The sequence below is a fragment of the Canis aureus genome, chromosome 19, assembly GCF_053574225.1.
Source record: "Canis aureus isolate CA01 chromosome 19, VMU_Caureus_v.1.0, whole genome shotgun sequence".
Taxonomy (NCBI): Eukaryota; Metazoa; Chordata; class Mammalia; order Carnivora; family Canidae; genus Canis; species Canis aureus.
In genome coordinates this window covers 48137235-48156106 of record NC_135629.1, presented here as the reverse complement: position 1 = coordinate 48156106, position 18872 = coordinate 48137235, and the positions used below count along the sequence as shown (strand labels likewise).

The 18872-nt window shown below is 47.4% G+C and overlaps 1 protein-coding gene across 1 annotated transcript in view; it reads right to left on the bottom strand.

Annotated features, from left to right (window-relative positions):
* Positions 1–10576: 10576 nt before the first annotated feature.
* The window catches only part of NOTCH3 (notch receptor 3), a 32917-nt gene continuing 24621 nt past the window's right edge, over positions 10577–18872 (bottom strand). The window contains exons 29-33 of the mRNA XM_077859607.1: positions 17292–17454; positions 15978–16282; positions 15599–15746; positions 13480–13577; positions 10577–12640 (exon numbers count right to left, since the gene is read on the bottom strand). Coding sequence (XP_077715733.1) covers positions 11588–12640; positions 13480–13577; positions 15599–15746; positions 15978–16282; positions 17292–17454 — 1767 coding nt within the window. The 3' untranslated portion in view covers positions 10577–11587. The remainder of the gene's footprint in view (positions 12641–13479; positions 13578–15598; positions 15747–15977; positions 16283–17291; positions 17455–18872) is intronic.

Genomic DNA, 18872 nt, shown 5'->3' with positions numbered 1-18872 from the left:
CAGAGAAATTGCAGCCACGGGGAGATCCCCAGCCCAGCTGCTTCTTGGTTGAGCCAGTAGGTGGTGAGTTTTGGGGAACTCTGGAATTATCCCCATGCTTCTCCACCTTCCAGGAGCTTTAAACCCAAATGATGAGTTCCCTCCTTGCCACGGCCATCTCTCTTGCTTTCCATGGCATCTGCTTTTTCTCCACCTCCATACACCAAATTTTCTCAGATCCTAAAATTAGAACTCCCTAGAATTCAGTCCTAGACCCTCTTCTCTCTCCCTGAGAAATTTGTTTATTTTACTCAGCTTTAGTGCTCGCTTCGACAGCACATATACCTCACCCAGCTTTATTGAGATATAACTGACATATAACACTGTGTAAGTATAAGGTGTACTACGTGTTGATTTAATACATTTATATATTGCAAAATGATTGCCACCAAAGTGTTAGCCAACACCTCCATCCCAACACATGATTACCATTTCTTTTTTGTGGCAGGACGATTTAAGATCCATTCTCTTAGCAAGTTTCAAGTAGGTAATACAGTATTATGAACTATAATCACCAGGCTGTATGTTAGATCCCCAGAAATTGTTAATCTTACAACTGGAAGTTTGTACCCTTTGACCAATATCTCCCCATGTCCCCCAACCTCCAACACTTGGTAACCACTACTCTATTCTCTGTTTTTCTGAGTTTGGCTTCTTTCGAGTCCACATACAAGTGATATTATACAGTATTTGTCTTTGTCTGAGTTATCTCACTTAGCATGGTGGTTCATCCAAGTTATGACAAAGGGCACGACTTCCTTCTTTCTTGTGGCAAATAATATCCCATTTTGCGTGAGTGTGCATACACACACATATTATAAACAGTGTATATTATATATACAATGTATATATACATACACACACATCTTTATCCATTCATTTATTTTTTAATATTTATTTATTTATGATAGAGAGAAACAGAGACACAGGCACAGGGAGAAGCAGGCTCCATGCCGGGAGCCCGACGCAGGACTCGATCCCGGAACTCCAGGATTGCGCCCTGGGCCAAAGGCAGGCGCCAAACCGCTGAGCTACCCAGGGATCCCCTATCCATTCATTCATTGATTGACATTAGGTTGCTTCCATATTTTGGCTATTGTGAATAGAGTGCAGTGACTATGGGAGTCCTAGTGAGACATTTAATTTCGTGAGTTAAATTTCATAGGTGTACATGAGCACAGTCTCATGATTTTGCATGCCTGCTCTAGACCAACTACCTCTGCCGTAGTTCAGGCTCCCCTAGAAGCAGACCCCATGACAAGGATTGCAGTGGAGGTAAGTTAATTTGGGAGGTTACCCCAGAAAACACAAGTAGGGGAGTGGAGAAAGGAGAAAGGAAGCTAATAAAGCCTGTGTTATCAAGCAGGCCATCCCTGTGGCAGTTGGGGTTCACTCCCTCTGTAAGTACAGCCTATAACATTCAGTTCAGAGGAGTGAGGGAGCAAAGTTCCAGTGCTTTTGTATGGGAGTTGGTATTCAAACCCTACGCGCTTGACTCCAGGTCAGAAATGTTTCCCTACACCATGTTTAGTAATGAAGCCCACACTATTGATTGTTTCCTAACACCTTCTTTGCTAATAAAACTTAAACCATGTTCAGATGGCACTTTACTTTCTCTTTCTTGGAGTTCTGTGCATTTCCGGTAAATCAACAACTTTCTATACCTATGTCTGTATCTGTACCAATCTACAGAGAATTGTCATCGTTATAATATTGAGTCATCCTATCAAATACACATCCTTTTAAATTCTTTAACAGAGTTTAAAATTTTTTAAATTTCTGCATGGAGGTATCCAATGTTTTATAAAGTCAATTCCTAGACGGTTTGATTTTTGCTGATATTGTAGATGTGATTTTATTTTTTAATTGATTATTGCTGGTATACCTAAATGTTTTTTTGTTGTTGTTGACAGAAATCTGGCAACTTTGTTGAACTATTTTATACTAAGAGATTAATTTTTAATAGCTCTACTGAAGTGCAGTTGATATACAATAAACTGCACATATTTAAAATGTTAAAAAAAAAAAAAAAAAAAGAAGAGGGGTGAGGGAGCTGAGGAATGTATGCACCAACCAGAGCTAGTCGCTGTTGAGAGCTGATCCTGGGGGCATTAATTCCCCAGTATTCCTGGCCAACTGCACATGTGAGTAGAATCAGCTTTCCCAGCAGAGAAAGCCCTTAGGCAAACAAATGTGAGCAATAGCTGTTGGACATCAGGCTGCTGTGCACTGAAGTGGTCAGAGCAAGGAGATATGGATGGGGGATACTGGTGGCATCTGCCAAACCTGGTTTTTCCCCTTCATCTCTGACCGCCCCTTCTTGGTCTCCTTCTCTTCCCCAACCCTAATCCTGGAGCTGTCCAAGGCTACAGGCTTCACTCTCTCTGTCTTCCTAGCTGATCAGTACAATTATATGGAGGTAAATACCATCCCCATCCCAGTACTCCCCAAATCTACTCCCTAGAACAGTCATTCCCCCGGACTCCAGACTCATAATACCAACAATCAAAAATCAATCAACATGGGACACCTGGAAGGTCCTGTTGGTTAAGCACCTGCCCTAGGCTTAGGTCATGATCCCAGGGTCCTGGGATTGAGCCCTGCATTGGGCTTCTGCTCAGTGGGGAGTCTGCTTCTCGCTCTCCCTCTTGCTTGTGCTCTCTCACTGTCTCTCTCAAATAAACAAATAAAATTGTTTTTTTAAACAACCCTTGAAGACGGCTTTTTTTAAAGATTTTAATTATTTATTAAATAATTTAATTATTTATTCATGAGACCAGAGAGAGAGAGAGGCAGAGACACAGGCAGAGGGAGAAGCAGGCGCCATGCAGGAAGCCGGAGGCAGGGCTCGATCCCAGGTCTCCAGGATCACGCCCTGGATTGAAGGCAGGGCCAAACCGCTGAGCCACCCGGGCTGCCCAAAATAAATTTTTTTTAAATCAATCAACATGAGGAGTGATGTCAGCAAAAATTTCAGGGTGATGATCTCCAAAAATTCTTTCCTCATAAAGCAATGAGAAAACTGGAATTTGACAGTGGTGGTGAGTGCACAAACCATGTGAATATATTATAATCCACCGAACTATACATGTTTAGATAGTGAATGTATGAATTTATTTTAAATGGTGAATTTTATAGTATGTCTCAATTTAAAAAACAGTCAATGTGGGGTGCCTGGCTGGCTCAGTTGGTAGAGCATGGAACTCTTGATCTCAGGGTCATGAGTTTGAGCCCCACACTGGGTGTAGAGATTACTTAAAATCTTAAAGGGGCACCAGGGTGGCTCAATTGGTTGAGTGTCTGACTCTTGGTTTCAACACAGGTCATGATCGCAGGGTTGTGGGATGAAACCCCAAGTCAGACTCTATGCACAACATGGAGTCTGCTTGAGATTCTCTCTCTCTCCCTCTCCCTCTGCCACTCCCACCCATTCACACACTCTATATAAATAGATAAGTAAATAAATAAAATATTTTAAAATTTTTAATAAAATAAAATATTATAAATAAATAAATACCAATCAGTGTAATCCACCATATTAACAAGCAGGTAAAAAGAAAGAAAATTATAGAACTGTATCAACTGACACAGAAAAAGCACCTGACAAAATCTGACACCCATGCATGACAAAAATTATTAGCAACCTGGGGCACCTGGGTGGCTCAGCAGTTGAGCGTCCGCCTTCAGTCTGGGGTGTGATCCTGGAGACCTGGGATTGAGTCCCACATAGGGCTCCCTGCATGGAGTCTGCTTCTCTCTCTGCCTGTCTCTGTCTCTGTCTCTGTCTCTCTCTCTCTGTGCCTCTCATGAATAAATAAACAAAATCCTAAAAAAAATATTAGCAACCTAGAAATAGGACAGACTGCCACAACTTGATGTGCTGCTTCCACAAAAACCTACAGCTAACGTTCTACTTAATGGCGAAAGACTAAATGTTTCCCTTAAGATGTAAAACAAGGCAAAGGTGTCTCCTTTCACCACTACTATTCTATATCATCCTGAGGTCCTGCCCCATGCAAAAAGGCAAGAAGTTCCTAGTCATGACACCAAAAGCTAGGAGATGAAAACCTGTGTCCACTCAAGAGCCTGTACAAAAAATGTTTATAATAGCTCTACTCATAATCTCCAAAACTTGGAAACAATGCAAAAGTCCGTCAATGAGTAAATGGTTGAGTAAATTGCAACACATCCTTATGATGGAATATTATTCAGCAAGAGAAAGAGGAAATTATTGGAATACACAACACCACAGATGAATCTCAAAGACCATTATGCTGAATGAAAAAAAGGAAATTTCAAAAGATTACAGAATGTATGATTCCACTTTTTGTGTTTTTTGGGTTTTGTTTTGAAAAGGCAAAACCAGTGATGAAGAGCATATCAGTGGTTGCCAAGGGTTAGGACTGATGGGAAGGCATAACCACAAAAATGCAGAGTGGGGAAGTTTCTTGGAGTAGTAGGGCTATTCTGTTCTGTATCCTGGAAGTGATGGTAGTTATGTAAATCTACATATCTGTTAAAACACAGATCTGTACACACACACAAAGTAAACTTTATAGTATGTTATTTTGAAAAATAAATCTGGGAATGCCTAGCTGGCTCAGTGGTTGAGCATCTGCTTTCAGCTCAGGGTGTGATCCTGGAGTCCCAGGATCGAGCCCCACATTGGGCTCCCTGCAGGGAGCCTGCTTCTCTCTCTTTGTCTATGTCTCTGCCTCTCTCTGTGTGTGTCTCTCATGAATAAATAAATAAAATATTTTTTAAAAAGTGAAAAATAAAAAATATTTATTTATTTTTTTAAAGATTTTATTTATTTATTCATGAGAGACACAGAGAGAGAGAGAGGCAGAGACACAGGCAGAGGGAGAAGCAGGCTCCATGCAGGGAGCCTGATGCGGGACTCAATCCTGGGTCTCCAGGATCACACCCCAGGCTGCAGGCGACGCCAAACCGCTGCGCCACCGGGGCTGCCCAATAAAAAATATTTAAATGGGAAAAAGATCTGAACACATACTTCACCAAAGACGATATGAATCTCAAATGAGCTCATGAAGAGACGCACTCATTTTCAAATTAGACACAAATGAAAAGCACAGTGAAATACCACTATATCACCAGAATAGCTAACATTAAAAAGACTGACAATACCAAGTGTTGACAAAGATGTGAAGCCCCTGGAACTCTCACACATTGCCAGTGGGAATGCAAAATGGCACAGCCACTTGAGAAAACAGTTTGACAGTTTCTTAGAAAGTTGACAAACACCATAAAACCTAGCTATCTCACCCCTAAGAAAATACCTAAGAGAAATGCAAACATGTCCACACAATGAATGTTTATAGCAAATTTATTCATAACACTAAAAACTGAATGTTTATAGCAAATTCATTCATAACACCCAAAAGTGAAAATTACCAAACTGTCTCTAAACTGACAAATGGACAAACCAATTGTGGCATATCTGTAGCACACATCATGCATACTGTTGTCAGCAATAAAAAGGAATACACATGATACACATAATGATTGACAAATCTAATAACACAGGTGAATCTCAAAAGCATTATGTTGAGTTTTAAAAGCCAGATTCAAAAGGCAACACACTGCATGATTCCATTTGTATGAAACTCTAGAAAAGGCAAAACTAAGTGACAGCAGCTCTATGACTGCTAGAGCCAGAGGTGTGGGAGGGGATTACCTACACAGGGTGTGAGGAAACGTGATTGTGATAGTGGTTTTATGACTATGCATTTGTCCAAACTCATCATTCTGTACACTTAAAATTGATTAACTTTATTATATGTTAGTAATACCTCATAAAGCTGATCAAAAATGAATAGATTATATAGATAGATGATATAGATAGATGATAGATAGGTAGATAGATAGATAGATGATAGATGATGATAGATGATGATAGATAGATAGATAGATAGATAGATAGATAGATAGATGATAGTGTGGGCAGTATGTAGGCAAGGCATGCTGGTGTACCTTGGAATTTGCAATGGTAGAGAGACTTTACCACCCCTAAGCCAGAAGGGCCAAGGAGAGGGAGAGGGAATAATTACTCAGACTCACAGAGGGCACCTGGATGGAGAGCACCACAGCTACCTTGCAGGAGAGGAACAGAAATACATTCTGTTCTCTAATCTTCCACTTCCTTGGCCAAACTCAAGTGGAAGCCAGAGGATAAAGGAGCCCAATCATGCCATCTACTTGAGTTATCCTCCCAAGCACAGAACAGAGTGGAGAAGGATGAGAATAGATCTGGAGGGACAAACAGCAGGCACACAGCTGTTCGGTCACTGTCATTTCAGTCAACAAGTCAACTAGGACAGGGGCCCCTGGGTGGCTTAGTTGGCTAAGCATCCAACTTAATTTCAGCTCAGGTCATGATCTCAAGGTCATAGGATCAAGGTCCACATCAGGCTCCATGCCCAGCAGGAGAGATTTTCTCTCTCTCTCTCCCTCCCTCTCTCTCCCTCTCTCTCAAATAAATAAATACATCCTTTAGAAAGAAAGAAGAAAGAAGAAAGAAAGGAAAGAAAGAAAGAAAGAAAAAGAAAAAAAAAAGAAAGAAAAGAGAATAATGAATACAAATATCTCTGAATCTTGTGAGTACCAGTGAAGTCACATGGACATGAATCTTTGAATCCCACTAGCTCATTGAGTCAGTGAGCAGACTTCCTGTTCTCCCACGTGTCACCTTTCCCCCAACTATTCCAGGGAGCCCCCAGAGCAGAGAATTCTCACATATACTTACAAAAAGTTGGCTCCACAAGACATGCAAGTATGTTCCCCCTTGTGGGACAAGCATCTCCAGTGCCCTGTTTATATAAAGTCAAGACTGCATGATAAAGTAGGTAAAGTGGGTGGAGAAAAGGACTTTCTCCTCCTTTGTTTTTGTTTTTGTTTTTTTTTTTAATTTTTATTTATTTATGATAGTCACAGAGAGAGAGAGAGAGAGGCAGAGACATAGGCAGAGGGAGAAGCAGGGTCCATGCACCGGGAGCCTGATGTGGGATTCGATCCCGGGTCTCCAGGATTGCGCCCTGGGCCAAAGGCAGGCGCCAAACCGCTGCGCCACCCAGGGATCCCCTTTTCTCCTCCTTTGAGTAGCACTCAAGAAGGATACCCAAACTTGCTTGCACCCCAACAGGTATTTTGGTCCCTCTCCCTGAGTCAACTCATACACTCAGCTAAGATGGACCTCTCTTGAACCAAGGATTCCAGTGTAAAGAATGTATTTGAAAGATTATTCCAGAAAGATCCAGTATGAATATTCCAAAAAGAAACATCCCAGAAAGTCTCAGTGAGGAAGAGTAAGTTGCTACCATGCGCAATGGGGCTCAATCCTAATGGACATCCTCTGAATCTGTGGAACACACCTCTGAATTTTTCCCACAGAGGAGCAAGGAAACTGGGGTATTTATCCATCAACTCCCATCCACCCCTTATTCTTGAGGTCCATTCCTGCCTACATAAGAGAAAGCCTCCAGGTAAAAAGTTTTAGGGGTTCTCAGACTCTGTCAACATCTGGAATGGTACGATCCAAAGGGACATAGTGGCATACCCACTATACATCCCCTAACTCACCTGAAATTCCATAAGAGCAGAGAGTGAGCCATGTAATTTACCATTCTACTCCCAAAAACTAGTCCAGAATTTGGCATGCAATAGGTGCCCAACAAGCACGTAGAGGAGAGATGAACATACATAAAATAAATTTAAAACAACAATGAAATAGGGGAACTTGGGTGGCTTAGACAGTTAAGTGTCTGCCTTGAGCTCAGGTCACGATTCCAGGGTCTTGGGATTGAGCCCCACATCAGGCTCCCTGCTCAGTGGGGAGTCTGCTTCTTTCTCTCTCCCTCTTCCCCTCTCCCTGCTTGTGCCCTCTCTCTCTGTCAAATAAAAAAAAAAAAAAAAAAAGACAACAATGAAAGAGATTGTTCCATCTCCAAAGACTTAGTCAAAGGAGAGGAGGTGGAGTGAATATTTATTAGTTGCTTCCTCAAGAAGGCCTACTTCTACAAACCTGATTGTCCCTAAATTTACCCCCCCACCCACCTCCCACTTTCAGAGCAGAGACTGATTGTTTTAAGAAATCAGCACATCCCATATCCCATTGCCATAGTGACCGGTTAGTGCAGTGGTGCTCAAAAACAATTCCCTCCACTCCCAGGGGACAACTGGCCAAGCCTGGAGACATTTTCCATTGTCCCGGTGGAAGAAGGGGTGCTGCTGGCATCTAGTGGTGGAGAATGGGGTGCTGTTAAACATTTTGTAATGCACAGGACAGCCCCCATTGTAAAGAATGATCTGGCCCCAAATGTCAATACTGCCAATGTTGAGAAACTCTAAGTCAGAGGACAGATATATGATCCAATTGGGGCCAATACGAAATCAACCTCAAAACTAGAGATTTTCTCGGGGTGCCTGGGTGGCTCAGTCAGTTAAGCACTTGCCTTTGGCTCAGATCATGATCTCTGGGTCCTGGGGCAGAACCCCAAGTCAGGTCCCCTTCTCAGCAGCTAGTCGGCTTTCCTCTCTCCCTCTGACCCTCCAGCCCCCCACTGTGCTCTTTTTCTCTCTTAAATAAATAAATAAATAAATAAATAAATAAATAAATAAATAAAATCTTTTTAAAAACTAGAAGCTTCTCAATTCTCTGGAAAGTGCAATATAGTCTCTGATCTTTGCACTTGCTTTGCTAACACAGGAGGGGAGAAGCTGTGTGGGGTGGAAGAGAGGTTAGGTTGGTTGGGTCCTATGTTGGAGCTTGAGGGTGAAACTGATGCCTGAGAAGAAGCTGGAGAGATAAGAGAAATTCAGCCCTTGTTCACTTCATTTGAGCTACTAGATCAAATCTCCCCTGAAGCTGGTCCTCTTTAGTTATATGAGCTGATAAAATTCCTTTTCTCTTTAAGCCAATTGAGTAGGTTTTTGTGTCACTTGCAACCAAGAGCACTCCAAATTGATAGAGTAAGCAGTTAGCTAGATGTGAGAAGGGAACAAATGCTTTCCAACTGATCAAAAGGGCGAAACCAAGTCCCAAACAGCAGAGAAAGCCTGGTAGGGGGGGCAGGCTGGGTGCCGTGGAGGGGATACGCATGCATGCGCATGCAGTCTTCCCTACAACTGCTGCCCTCCAGTAACCTCTAGCTTCATGATAATACATTTACATTGCAGTTTGGACCCCTGCGGGAAGGGGAGGGCTGCCTGGACAGTTCCGCAAGGACCACAAGGGGCCTGCAAACTCCCCCTCCTCATCACTAGGAGGAGGCCCTCAGATGATGGGAGGTAACCCCAGTCAGAGACCGCCCTAGCTGTGTGCCATGTTTTAATCTTATAAAATTGATGAGAGCAAAGGGGAAAGAAACTTATTATAAAGCAGGTAAGCGGAGAAGCTTTTTGTATCCCGGTGTGTCTTCCTCCACGGACCAAGCCTTGATGTAGTATTGACAGAGCCTCCACTTCAGTGATGTCTCCAGATGGCTCCAAATGATTTCTGTACTGTAAAATAGAGCCAAACTCTGGAAACCAGAGAGAGAAAGAGAGGAAGATGGCCCTAGCGACAACCCATAACCCATGCAAGTATAAAAAGCAAGACAACCCTGATACACACACACACACACACACACACACACATACACACACACAGAGTTGCCACCTCTGGACCTGCCAGCGCCCCCATCTTGAGAGCATACTTTCTAAACTATCAAACTCTTGCTTGAGAGCTTAGCTCTGAATTCTTTCTCGGCCAAATTCAAGAACCAACAAACAAGATCAGTGTGGAGACAGAGAAGGGACCTGGCCAATGACAAAATGACAGGAGAAATCATTGGACATTATCCCATTCTCCTTTCCTGGAGGGTCCCAGTGTAAACACAACCTTGTTTGGGGACACAGTTGGTTGCAAGACCCGGAAACCCATCCAAGCTGGTATGTGTAGGGGAGTATTTATTTATTCCACGGTGCAGCCTTGTCTCCAGAACCCTAAGGAGGCATGAGGTAGAGGTGAGAGTCATGCAGAACCAGCATTGGGCACTTAGGAGGCAATAAATAAATACCTGGTGACGTCAATGGAATCCATGCTCATTTAACTGGAATTGATACTCCATCTGGAACTGAGATTCCACCTCCAAATCACTGGAGCCATCTCAGCACTCATCTCTGGTTTTCCCTGCATATCAGCTCCTTTCTTCTGCTGTTTACACATCAGTACCCACCACCCCGTACTGGCCACCCATACTTCTCCATCTGCCCTTGGCCTTAGAAGTTCCAACAACCCACAGCTTTCTTAGCATCTCTGAAAGAACTTCTGGAGCAAGGGACTCTGATTGGCTCACCTTGAGTCAGGTGGCCACCTTTGAGCCAATCAGTGGAGTCATCTGCCAAAAGAGGAGGCAGGAGTGGGCTGGCAAGCTAAATGGGTTCACCCCAGGATGGGAGCTCACACATTGGCCCTGGAGATATAGGGAAAGCCCACCAGTAGCACCCCCCACCTTACCTAGACACAGGCCAATGACACTGAGTGTTAACTAATCCTTTATTAGGTGGTGAGGGGAGTGGGGGCTGTACAACGCAAGGCTGGGGAATTTAGCTACACAGGGATTGTGACCAGAAGCCACATTACAAAAATAGCCTAAAAATAACTTCTATTCTGCCCCGGGGCTGGGCCAGGGGAGTACCAGGAGGAGGGGTGCCACCCAGGCAGCTCCCTCTCTCCCTGCAGTCCCATATTTACAGGGAGACAAAGTGAACCGCACATATCTCCCCTGGTCCTCGTGTTCTCACCAGCCATCCCCACCCAGTTCCCCCAAAGGGAGTAGCCCAGGCTCTAGGGTGGGGGAACCTGGGGTGGGCTCTCTGGGCCAAAAGGGCCCTTTCCCCAGCAAAGCTATAGAACAAGTTCCATCTGGAATGCAGTGAAGTGAGGGAGGTGGGATAGGAAAGAGGCTCCCAAGTCTCACCCAACCCCTGCCCCGGAGGGTGCGCCCAAGGGTGCCTACTTGGTACACACCAGGGTTGTGTACTCGGTACACAGGATCCTGGTCATGCCTGTGTACTCGGTACACAGAATCCAGCTTGGCCGAATGGGCCCACAGACTCAGCCCCACGGGGGCACTGGGGGGTTTGCAGGGGCAGGGAGTGTCTCCATATATATATTTTGTAAAAAATAATAATAATAATAAGTTTGCTTAAATGAATTTGTTTCTATACAAAATGTAAAAAAAAAATAATAATAATCCACTCGTGTCAGAGTGTAAGGAGAGAGACCAGAGGAGGCAGGAAGGAAGGAAGAATAGGGAAGGGGGGTGGGGGTGCAGGAGGAGGTCCCAGGCTCATCACAAGGCCCAGAGGGTGGGGTCAGCCCACACCCCTATAAATAAAGGAGAACTGAACGCCTAGGCTGGTGACCTATCTCAGTCAGCTTGGGGGCGGGGAGGGAGAAGAGAATGGAAAGGTCTAACAAGAAAAGGGGAGAGAGTCAGGATGTGATGTCTGTTCAGCCCCCCAAAATCCAGGAACTGAAGAGCTTTCAGGCCAACACCTGCCTCTTGGGGGTGACTTCGGGCTGGGGCCCCAGCTGGGTCTGGGCCTGAGCTAGGGGGCCCGGGACGGCCAGGGGGAGCGGCTGGGCCGCCAGCGCCCCTGCGGCTGCGGCCGCGGGCCCGGTGGTGGTGGCTGGGCTGGGCGTGGAGTCCGACCAGTCCGACAGGGACGGGGGCGAGGGGCTGGCCCAGTGCTCGGGGGACTCGGGGGACGGGGTCAGGTAAGGGTGCTCGCTCGGGACCCTCAGGAAGCGGGCCTTGGGGGGGCTGCCGTGGGCGCCGGCCGCCGGGTACTCCTCGCCGTGCCCCGGGGCCGCCAGGTATGGCGGGGGCCGCTCCTGGGGGGACACGGGGGTCCCGGGGTTCAGCAGCTGGGGGCCCGGCGCCAGCGGCAGCAGGAACGAGGGGCCCGGAGGGGCAGGCGGAGGCAGCCGGGCCCAGTCGAGGGGAACGGCCACAGGGTTCAGCAGACCCAAGCTAAGCACGCAGCCCCCCGGCGGCTGGCGCCCCAGACCCCCCCGGGCCGCGCCGCCCAGCTGCGCCAGGGACACGGCTGTGGCGGTGGCCGCTGCGTAGGGCCCCTCGAGGGAAAAGCCGCCGGGAGACGCAGGGGGGCCCCCAAAGGGCCGCGGGGAGTCCAGCGAGTCCACGGGGGACAGCGTGACCGAGCTCTCGGCCAGGGGACCCGGGCAGGCCAGGGTCAGCTTCTTGCCCCGGCCCCGGGCGCCCTGCGGCCCCAGCCCCGCCTTCCCCGGTGGCCTCCGGCTCTTCTTGCCTCCGGACTGTGCCACCTTGAGGCCGGGGAGGAAGGCCCCAGGTGGGCAGAGGAGGGGCCCCAGGCCATGCGGGCCGTGAGGGCTACGGGGCCCACTGGGCTGGTCCAGCAGGCGCACGATGTCCTGGTGCAGCCGCTCCTGGGCCACATCCCGTGGCAGCCTGTCCAGGTGGTCTGTGATCTCACGGTTGGCAAAGTGGTCCAGAAGCAGCTTGGCAGCCTCGTAGCTGCCCTCTCGGGCGGCCAGAAACAGTGGAGTTTCCTCCTGACGGGGAGGGGGGCACAGAACCCACCAGGTGTCAGCATGCCAAGAGCCAGGACCAAGTCCTGGCCAGGGTCTCAGAGGCCCCTAGCCTCTGCTGGACCCTAAAAGCTAAGAATTCATACCCTCCAGCCCAACAGACTTGGTTGGAATCCCAGCTCTGCTGAGGGAAACCGAGCAAGTTCTTTCTTTTAAAGCACTTTCATCCAGCACCTACTAAGCACCATGCCCCAGAGACAGGACTAGAGTAAGGAAAGTGAGGCATTCGCCTTAGGCACAAAACGGAAGGGGCATCAAAAGCCAATCACCAAAATAAATGATATTTTAATGCATTACTTTTTAAATTGTGATTATTGCCAAAAAATCCATAATGAATAAAATACTAGAATATGAGATAAGGATGAGAATCCACTCCTGTGCTCCTCTGAGCCTCACTCTTCCCATTTATAAAATGAAGAGAGTAATTTCATCTTGCAAGGGTTTTAAAACAAAGATCCTAACAGTTACCTTCTGCTACAGATTTGCTAAGCATTTTTCAAATGCATGATCTCACTGAATCCTCAGGTGACAAAAGTGAGGTGGGTACTGGTGCTTTCCCATTTCACAAATGAGGACACTGAGGTTCAGAGACGTTAAGCAATTTGCCCGAAGTCACATAGCAACTACCACATACCGCACGCTTTCTCCTCTGATCCACAGTTGGTGACTATTCAGTCCAAATCCTACCCCTGAAACCTGCCTGCAGGCAGGATGAATGCCCCCACTAACCTACCCCACCCTGCTCTTTGCCACATTTAGGGGGTGTGCCAGGGCTGTCTGGTGGGTCAAGGGCTGGGGCTTACCTTGCTATCCTGCATGTCTTTGTTGGCTCCATTTTTGAGCAGGGCCAAGGTGGCCTCCACATTGTTGACAGCTGCAGCCCAGTGTAAGGCTGATTTCCCTGGGTGGGAAAGCGGGGAGGCCAGGGTTAGGACCACGTTCATTTGCTAGGTCCCATGGCAGGGGGACAGGAAGTATCTAGAATATGGCCTGGGACGGGGATGGGGGGTTGGGAGGGTGAACTGCCACAAGCCTCTGAACATGTGTTTGGGTCCATGTATGGTGCAGACCTGTGGAATGCCTCTCTCTGTCAAAGGGACCTATAGTGTGTGACTGTCCATACACAGGGGGTACAATGTAGGGTACTGATTGTAGCTAGACCTGTGCTTGTCCAGTGCAGTAGCCACCAGTCCCATATTGCTCTTTAGATTTAAATTAATTTAAACTAAACAATATAGGTGCCAAGACCAGTTAATGGGGAAAGCATAGCCTTCTCAACAAATGGTGCTGGGACAACTGGATCTCCACATGCAAAAGAATGAAGTTAGATCCCTACTTCACACCGAAGACAAAAATTAACTCAAGATGAATCAGAGACCTAAATGTAAAAGCTCAAACTATTTCCAAAGAGGAAAACGTAAGAGTAAAACTTCATGACCTTGAATTAGGCAAAGGATTCTCAGATATGATACCAAAAAACAAGCAGCAATAACAACAGAAATAGATAAATTGGACATCATCAAAATCAAAATGTTTGTACTTCTAAGTGAAAAGAAATCCTACAAAATGGGAGAACTAATTATAAACTATATATAGGGATCCCTGAGTGACTCAGTAGTTTAGCGCCTGCCTCCAGCCTAGGGCGTGACCCTGGAGTCCCGGGATCAAATCCCACATGGGCTCCCGGCATGGAGCCTGCTTCTCCCTCTGCCTGTGTCTCTGCCCCTCTCTCTCTCTCTCTCTGTGTCTTTCATGAATAAATAAATAAAATCTTTTTTTTTAATAAATTTAAAAAATAAAAACCATTGGATTTTATTTTTTTATGGCTAAATTGCATAGTATGTGAATTATACCTAAACAAAACTTTTTTTAAAGATTTATTTATTTATTTATTTATCAAGATAGATCTAGAGAGAGAGAGAGGCAGAGACACAGAAGGAGGGAGAAGCAGGCTCCATGCTGGGAGCCCGACGTGGGACTCGATCCCGGGACTCCAGGACCGCACCCTGGGCCAAAGGCAGGCGCCAAACCGCTGAGCCACCCAGGGATCCCCCTAAATAAAGCTTTTTAACAAAAAAGCAGGCAAAACAAAAATCAAGCAAGACATTTAGCTCTCCATTCCCCCTAGCCACATTTCAAGTGCTCAAAAGCCACCACGTGTGGCCAGCAGCCACAACATTGGGCAACACAGACCAAGAATATTTCCATCATCAAGGAACTTTCTATTGGACAGCAGTCACCAGAGCCACAGTTCTCAACTGGGGTGATCCCCTCACCCAGGGGCATTTGCCAGTGTCTAAAGACATTTTGGGTTGTCACAACTAGGGAATGGGGCACTGATGGTGTCTAGTGAGTCAGAGTCAGGGATGCTACTAAATATCCTACATTGCAAGGACAGCCCTCCACACAAAGAATCATCCATCCCCAAGTGTACATGGTACAGAGACTGAGAACACCTTCCTCATGAGATGGAGCATCTGAGTGTGCCTGCAGCTACGTGAGGTCCTCTGGAGATGAGGGCAGGTTGCTGTGAATCTGCGTGGGCCGGGACCTGGGCAAGCAAGCCACCTCCAGAGGGAGGTAGATCACATGTGGATTTGGCCAATTTGCAAACATATTATGCCAGCTGTCCAGCAGAGGGCAGCAGAGTAGGTTCTTCTAACAAAGTAGATGGAAATGAAGCGTCTTGGGGAGGGCCACCCTTTTCTAAGTCACTGAGGTGTCCATATGGGCTAGTGGATGCCATAAAATAAAACTTTAAAGAAGTATGTGAGTATAAGTCCATGTCGAAGTCCGTGCCCGTTACATGTGCATGAGTTTCAGTGATTGGGTCTCAAGATAATTCACGTAATTCACATACCATACAAGATAGATGGGGCCCGCTCTCTCAGCCTCCACCCACTGCTACTCCCCACAGCTTACCAAGCTCATCCACAGCATTAACATCAGCATGGCTGGCAATGAGCTCTTCCACCATGCCCTCCACTGCCAGGCGGGCTGCCAGGATTAACGCCGTTGAGCCATCTGCCATGCGGGCATCCAGGTCTGTGGAGCGGTTCCGGATGAGAATCTAGAAGAGAGGGTCATGGCAAAAACAGAGGGACCAGAAGCATCTCTAAATCCCCTGAGTTCCCCAACCCCCCACATCCCCTAGACTTCATGAAGTTCAGGAAGCAGCTACCTGCCAGCCCATTTAACAAATGAGAAAAATAAAGCTCTATTTTGCAGGACCAGGGCTCAAACCTAGGTCTGTGTGATGCCTGTGCCAGCTCCAAAGTCCAAAGAGGCAGATCCATCTCACCTGGAACACACCCTGGGCATCCGCGGTGACAGCAGTGTGCAAAGGAGTGCGCCCTGAGTGGTCCTGGGCATTGGTGTCTGCCCCAGCATCCAGCAGCCGCTTGGCTGCATCGGCCCGGGCGTAACGGGCAGCCAGGTGCAGGGCCGTCTCGCCTGTGCGGTCCGTCCGTGCCCCGAGCTGGGCTCCCTGGCAGATCAGGTCTGAGATGATGCTGGCTGACGTGTCCTCCGCCTCGTCCTCCTCAGTGGGCATTGGTTCCAGGGCCCCCCCACAAAAGGAGGCCAGCATCAGTGGGGTGAAGCCATCTGCAGGGAACCAGGAGCATGTCACAAGGGGGCATGGGGAGGGGCCTGTCCAGGGAATACACACACACACACACACACACACATCTGGTTAGGTAGCCCAGAAGCCAGCCCAGAATGAGGGTTCATGGGCAGGTGATTTGTCACAGAAGAGCTCCTAAGGCAACAGGAAATACAGGACAAGGGAGGAAGGAGCAAGGGTTCAAGTTCAGGCAAATTCCCAGGCTGATTCTGAAGGGGGACTCTGGAGGCTGAGCTGTGCCTTTCACACTGGTTAAGAGCCACCTCTGGGAGATAAGATCCCAGACCCAGGGACCCTGAGGAATGTCAAACGAGAATCACAGGTGCAGGCCATTTGGAACAAAAACGAAGTGAGCTGGGGGAGGAATATCCTGAAATGTGACAAAGACGGATCCAGGAGGATCCAAATAATGTGATCCACTACCCTCGGGTGAGCATTTGCCCTTGTTTCCTTAGGAAGCCACATGCACCCCGTTTCCCATCCTCAAGCCTCAAGCCGGGGGAGAGTGAAACCCAGTCCCTGGCTGGAGGAGAGGCCATAGACCGAGCCCTGGACTACAGTCAATCTGCATATTCCAGCCCCCAGGTCACACTGATTAGTTGAGGGATGGGCATGTGATTCTAGTCCATTCAATCAGAACTCATCCTGAGACTTCGGCTGGTGCAGCCGGTAATAAAGGTTTTATAAGGCTGGGCAGGCCTGTGCTATCGGACCCCAGGAGAAAGCCTCCCTCAGCTGGAGCCACGAGGCGGGGAGTCCCAGACCCAACTATCCATGATCGTTCCAGTTACAAGAGCCACTAAATCCCTTGTTTTACTTCAACTAGTTTGAGTTGGGCTATTAACACTTACAACCAAGAGTCCTGATTGACACACAGCCCCACAGGACAGATGGACACACCCAACCCTCCCTAGAACACAGACCCAGATGCAACCTTTCACAAGTAGGACAGGGAAGGGACATCCTTGGCGGGGAGGCACCATCACTGACCTGGGCCGCGCACATTGACATCCATGCCATCAGCATCTACGTCGCCCTGTGGGGGTGTCAATGCCATGGCTGGTGCCACACGGATGTCGGCAGCAACCAGGTGGTGCTGAGTCCACTGGCGGCAATCCACAGCATCCTCGGCCCCCACGCTGGGCTCCTCTACCTGGAGACACAAGAACCAGGGTTCTCACAAAAGGCCAGGAGAAAGACAGAGGGACAGTCTGGCCTCCCTCACAGGTTCCTCTCATGGAGATACATTCACAGCCTCCAAGAAACCATGAATATCCTGCTTCTCTTATACATGTGAAAACAGGAAATTGATATACTGGAGCTCAGAGAATTCATAAAAGGAAGAACTGGGATTTTAATCTGGGCTGGAAGTGGGGAGGGCTAGGAACCCACAGTGGGTGATCAAGGAAGAGACACAGAGCAGAGCACCTGTCAGCACACACCTGTCTACACACTAGACATAACACACCAAAAATGAAATTTAAAAAAACAATCCATGACAACAGTATCAAGAAGAATAAAACATTTAGAATTAAATTTAACAGGGGCAGCCCCGGTGGCTCAGCGCTTCAGCGCCACCTTCAGCCCAGGGCCTGATCCTGGAGACCTGGGATCGAGTCCCACGTCTGGTTCCCTGCATGGAGCCTGCTTCTCCCTCTGCCTGTGTCTCTGCCTCTCTCTCTGTGTCTCCCATGAATAAATAAAATCTTAAAAAAAAAAAGAATTAAATTTAACAGAAGGATTGCAAAACTTGTATTTTGGAAACTATAGATCAGTGGTAAAAGAAATGTGGGGGTGGGGGAGCAGGAGGGTCCCTCGTGGATCAATTTTAATCGGAGACAAGGGTTTGAATGTGTGAGAGGGAGAGAAAGAAGCAGGGAGATGCTCTGGGTACCTTGTGGGACTCCTATCCAGGACCGTGAACGTGAACACAAGGCATCAGGACAGAAGAGTCAAACACAAATGGATCAGTTTACCTTCACATAGCACCTGGGCCCCTGGCAGGAGCTTGATAAATTTCAGGCTCACAGTCCAAAAGGCACAGTGATGTTGTGAAAATAGGACAGGGTATCCTTAACTAGCCTGCCAGGACATTTAAGAGCCTTCAGGCACCAAACACAGCCTGATCAAGCCAGACCTGAGTTTAAGGACCCAGGTAGAGAATAGAATTTCATGAAAGGGGAGAGCCAGGTGATGGACAGCTGTCCCAGCCTCCCTGACCCTCCTGGTTAGCTGTCCATCAGCTGGCAAATCACACTAGAGCTCGGAGCCCCTCATTAGCAAAACCAGGATAATGCTGTCATCCTGCAATGCTAAAATGCCATCAAAAACATATTTCGCTATCTACTTAATACCCACTTCGGGATGAAAAAGAAAAAGAAAAGCCTGAAGTGAACAGATTTCTTCAGGTGTCCATTGTAATAGATGTCTCCATTTCAAAAACATTAAAATCTAGGCGGTGGGGGGAGGGGGCGGCACAGGCAGGAGGCACCTGGGTGGCTCAGTGGGTTAAGTGTCAGATTCTTGGTTTCGGCTCAGGTCATGACCTCCAGGTGGTGAGATTGAGCCCCA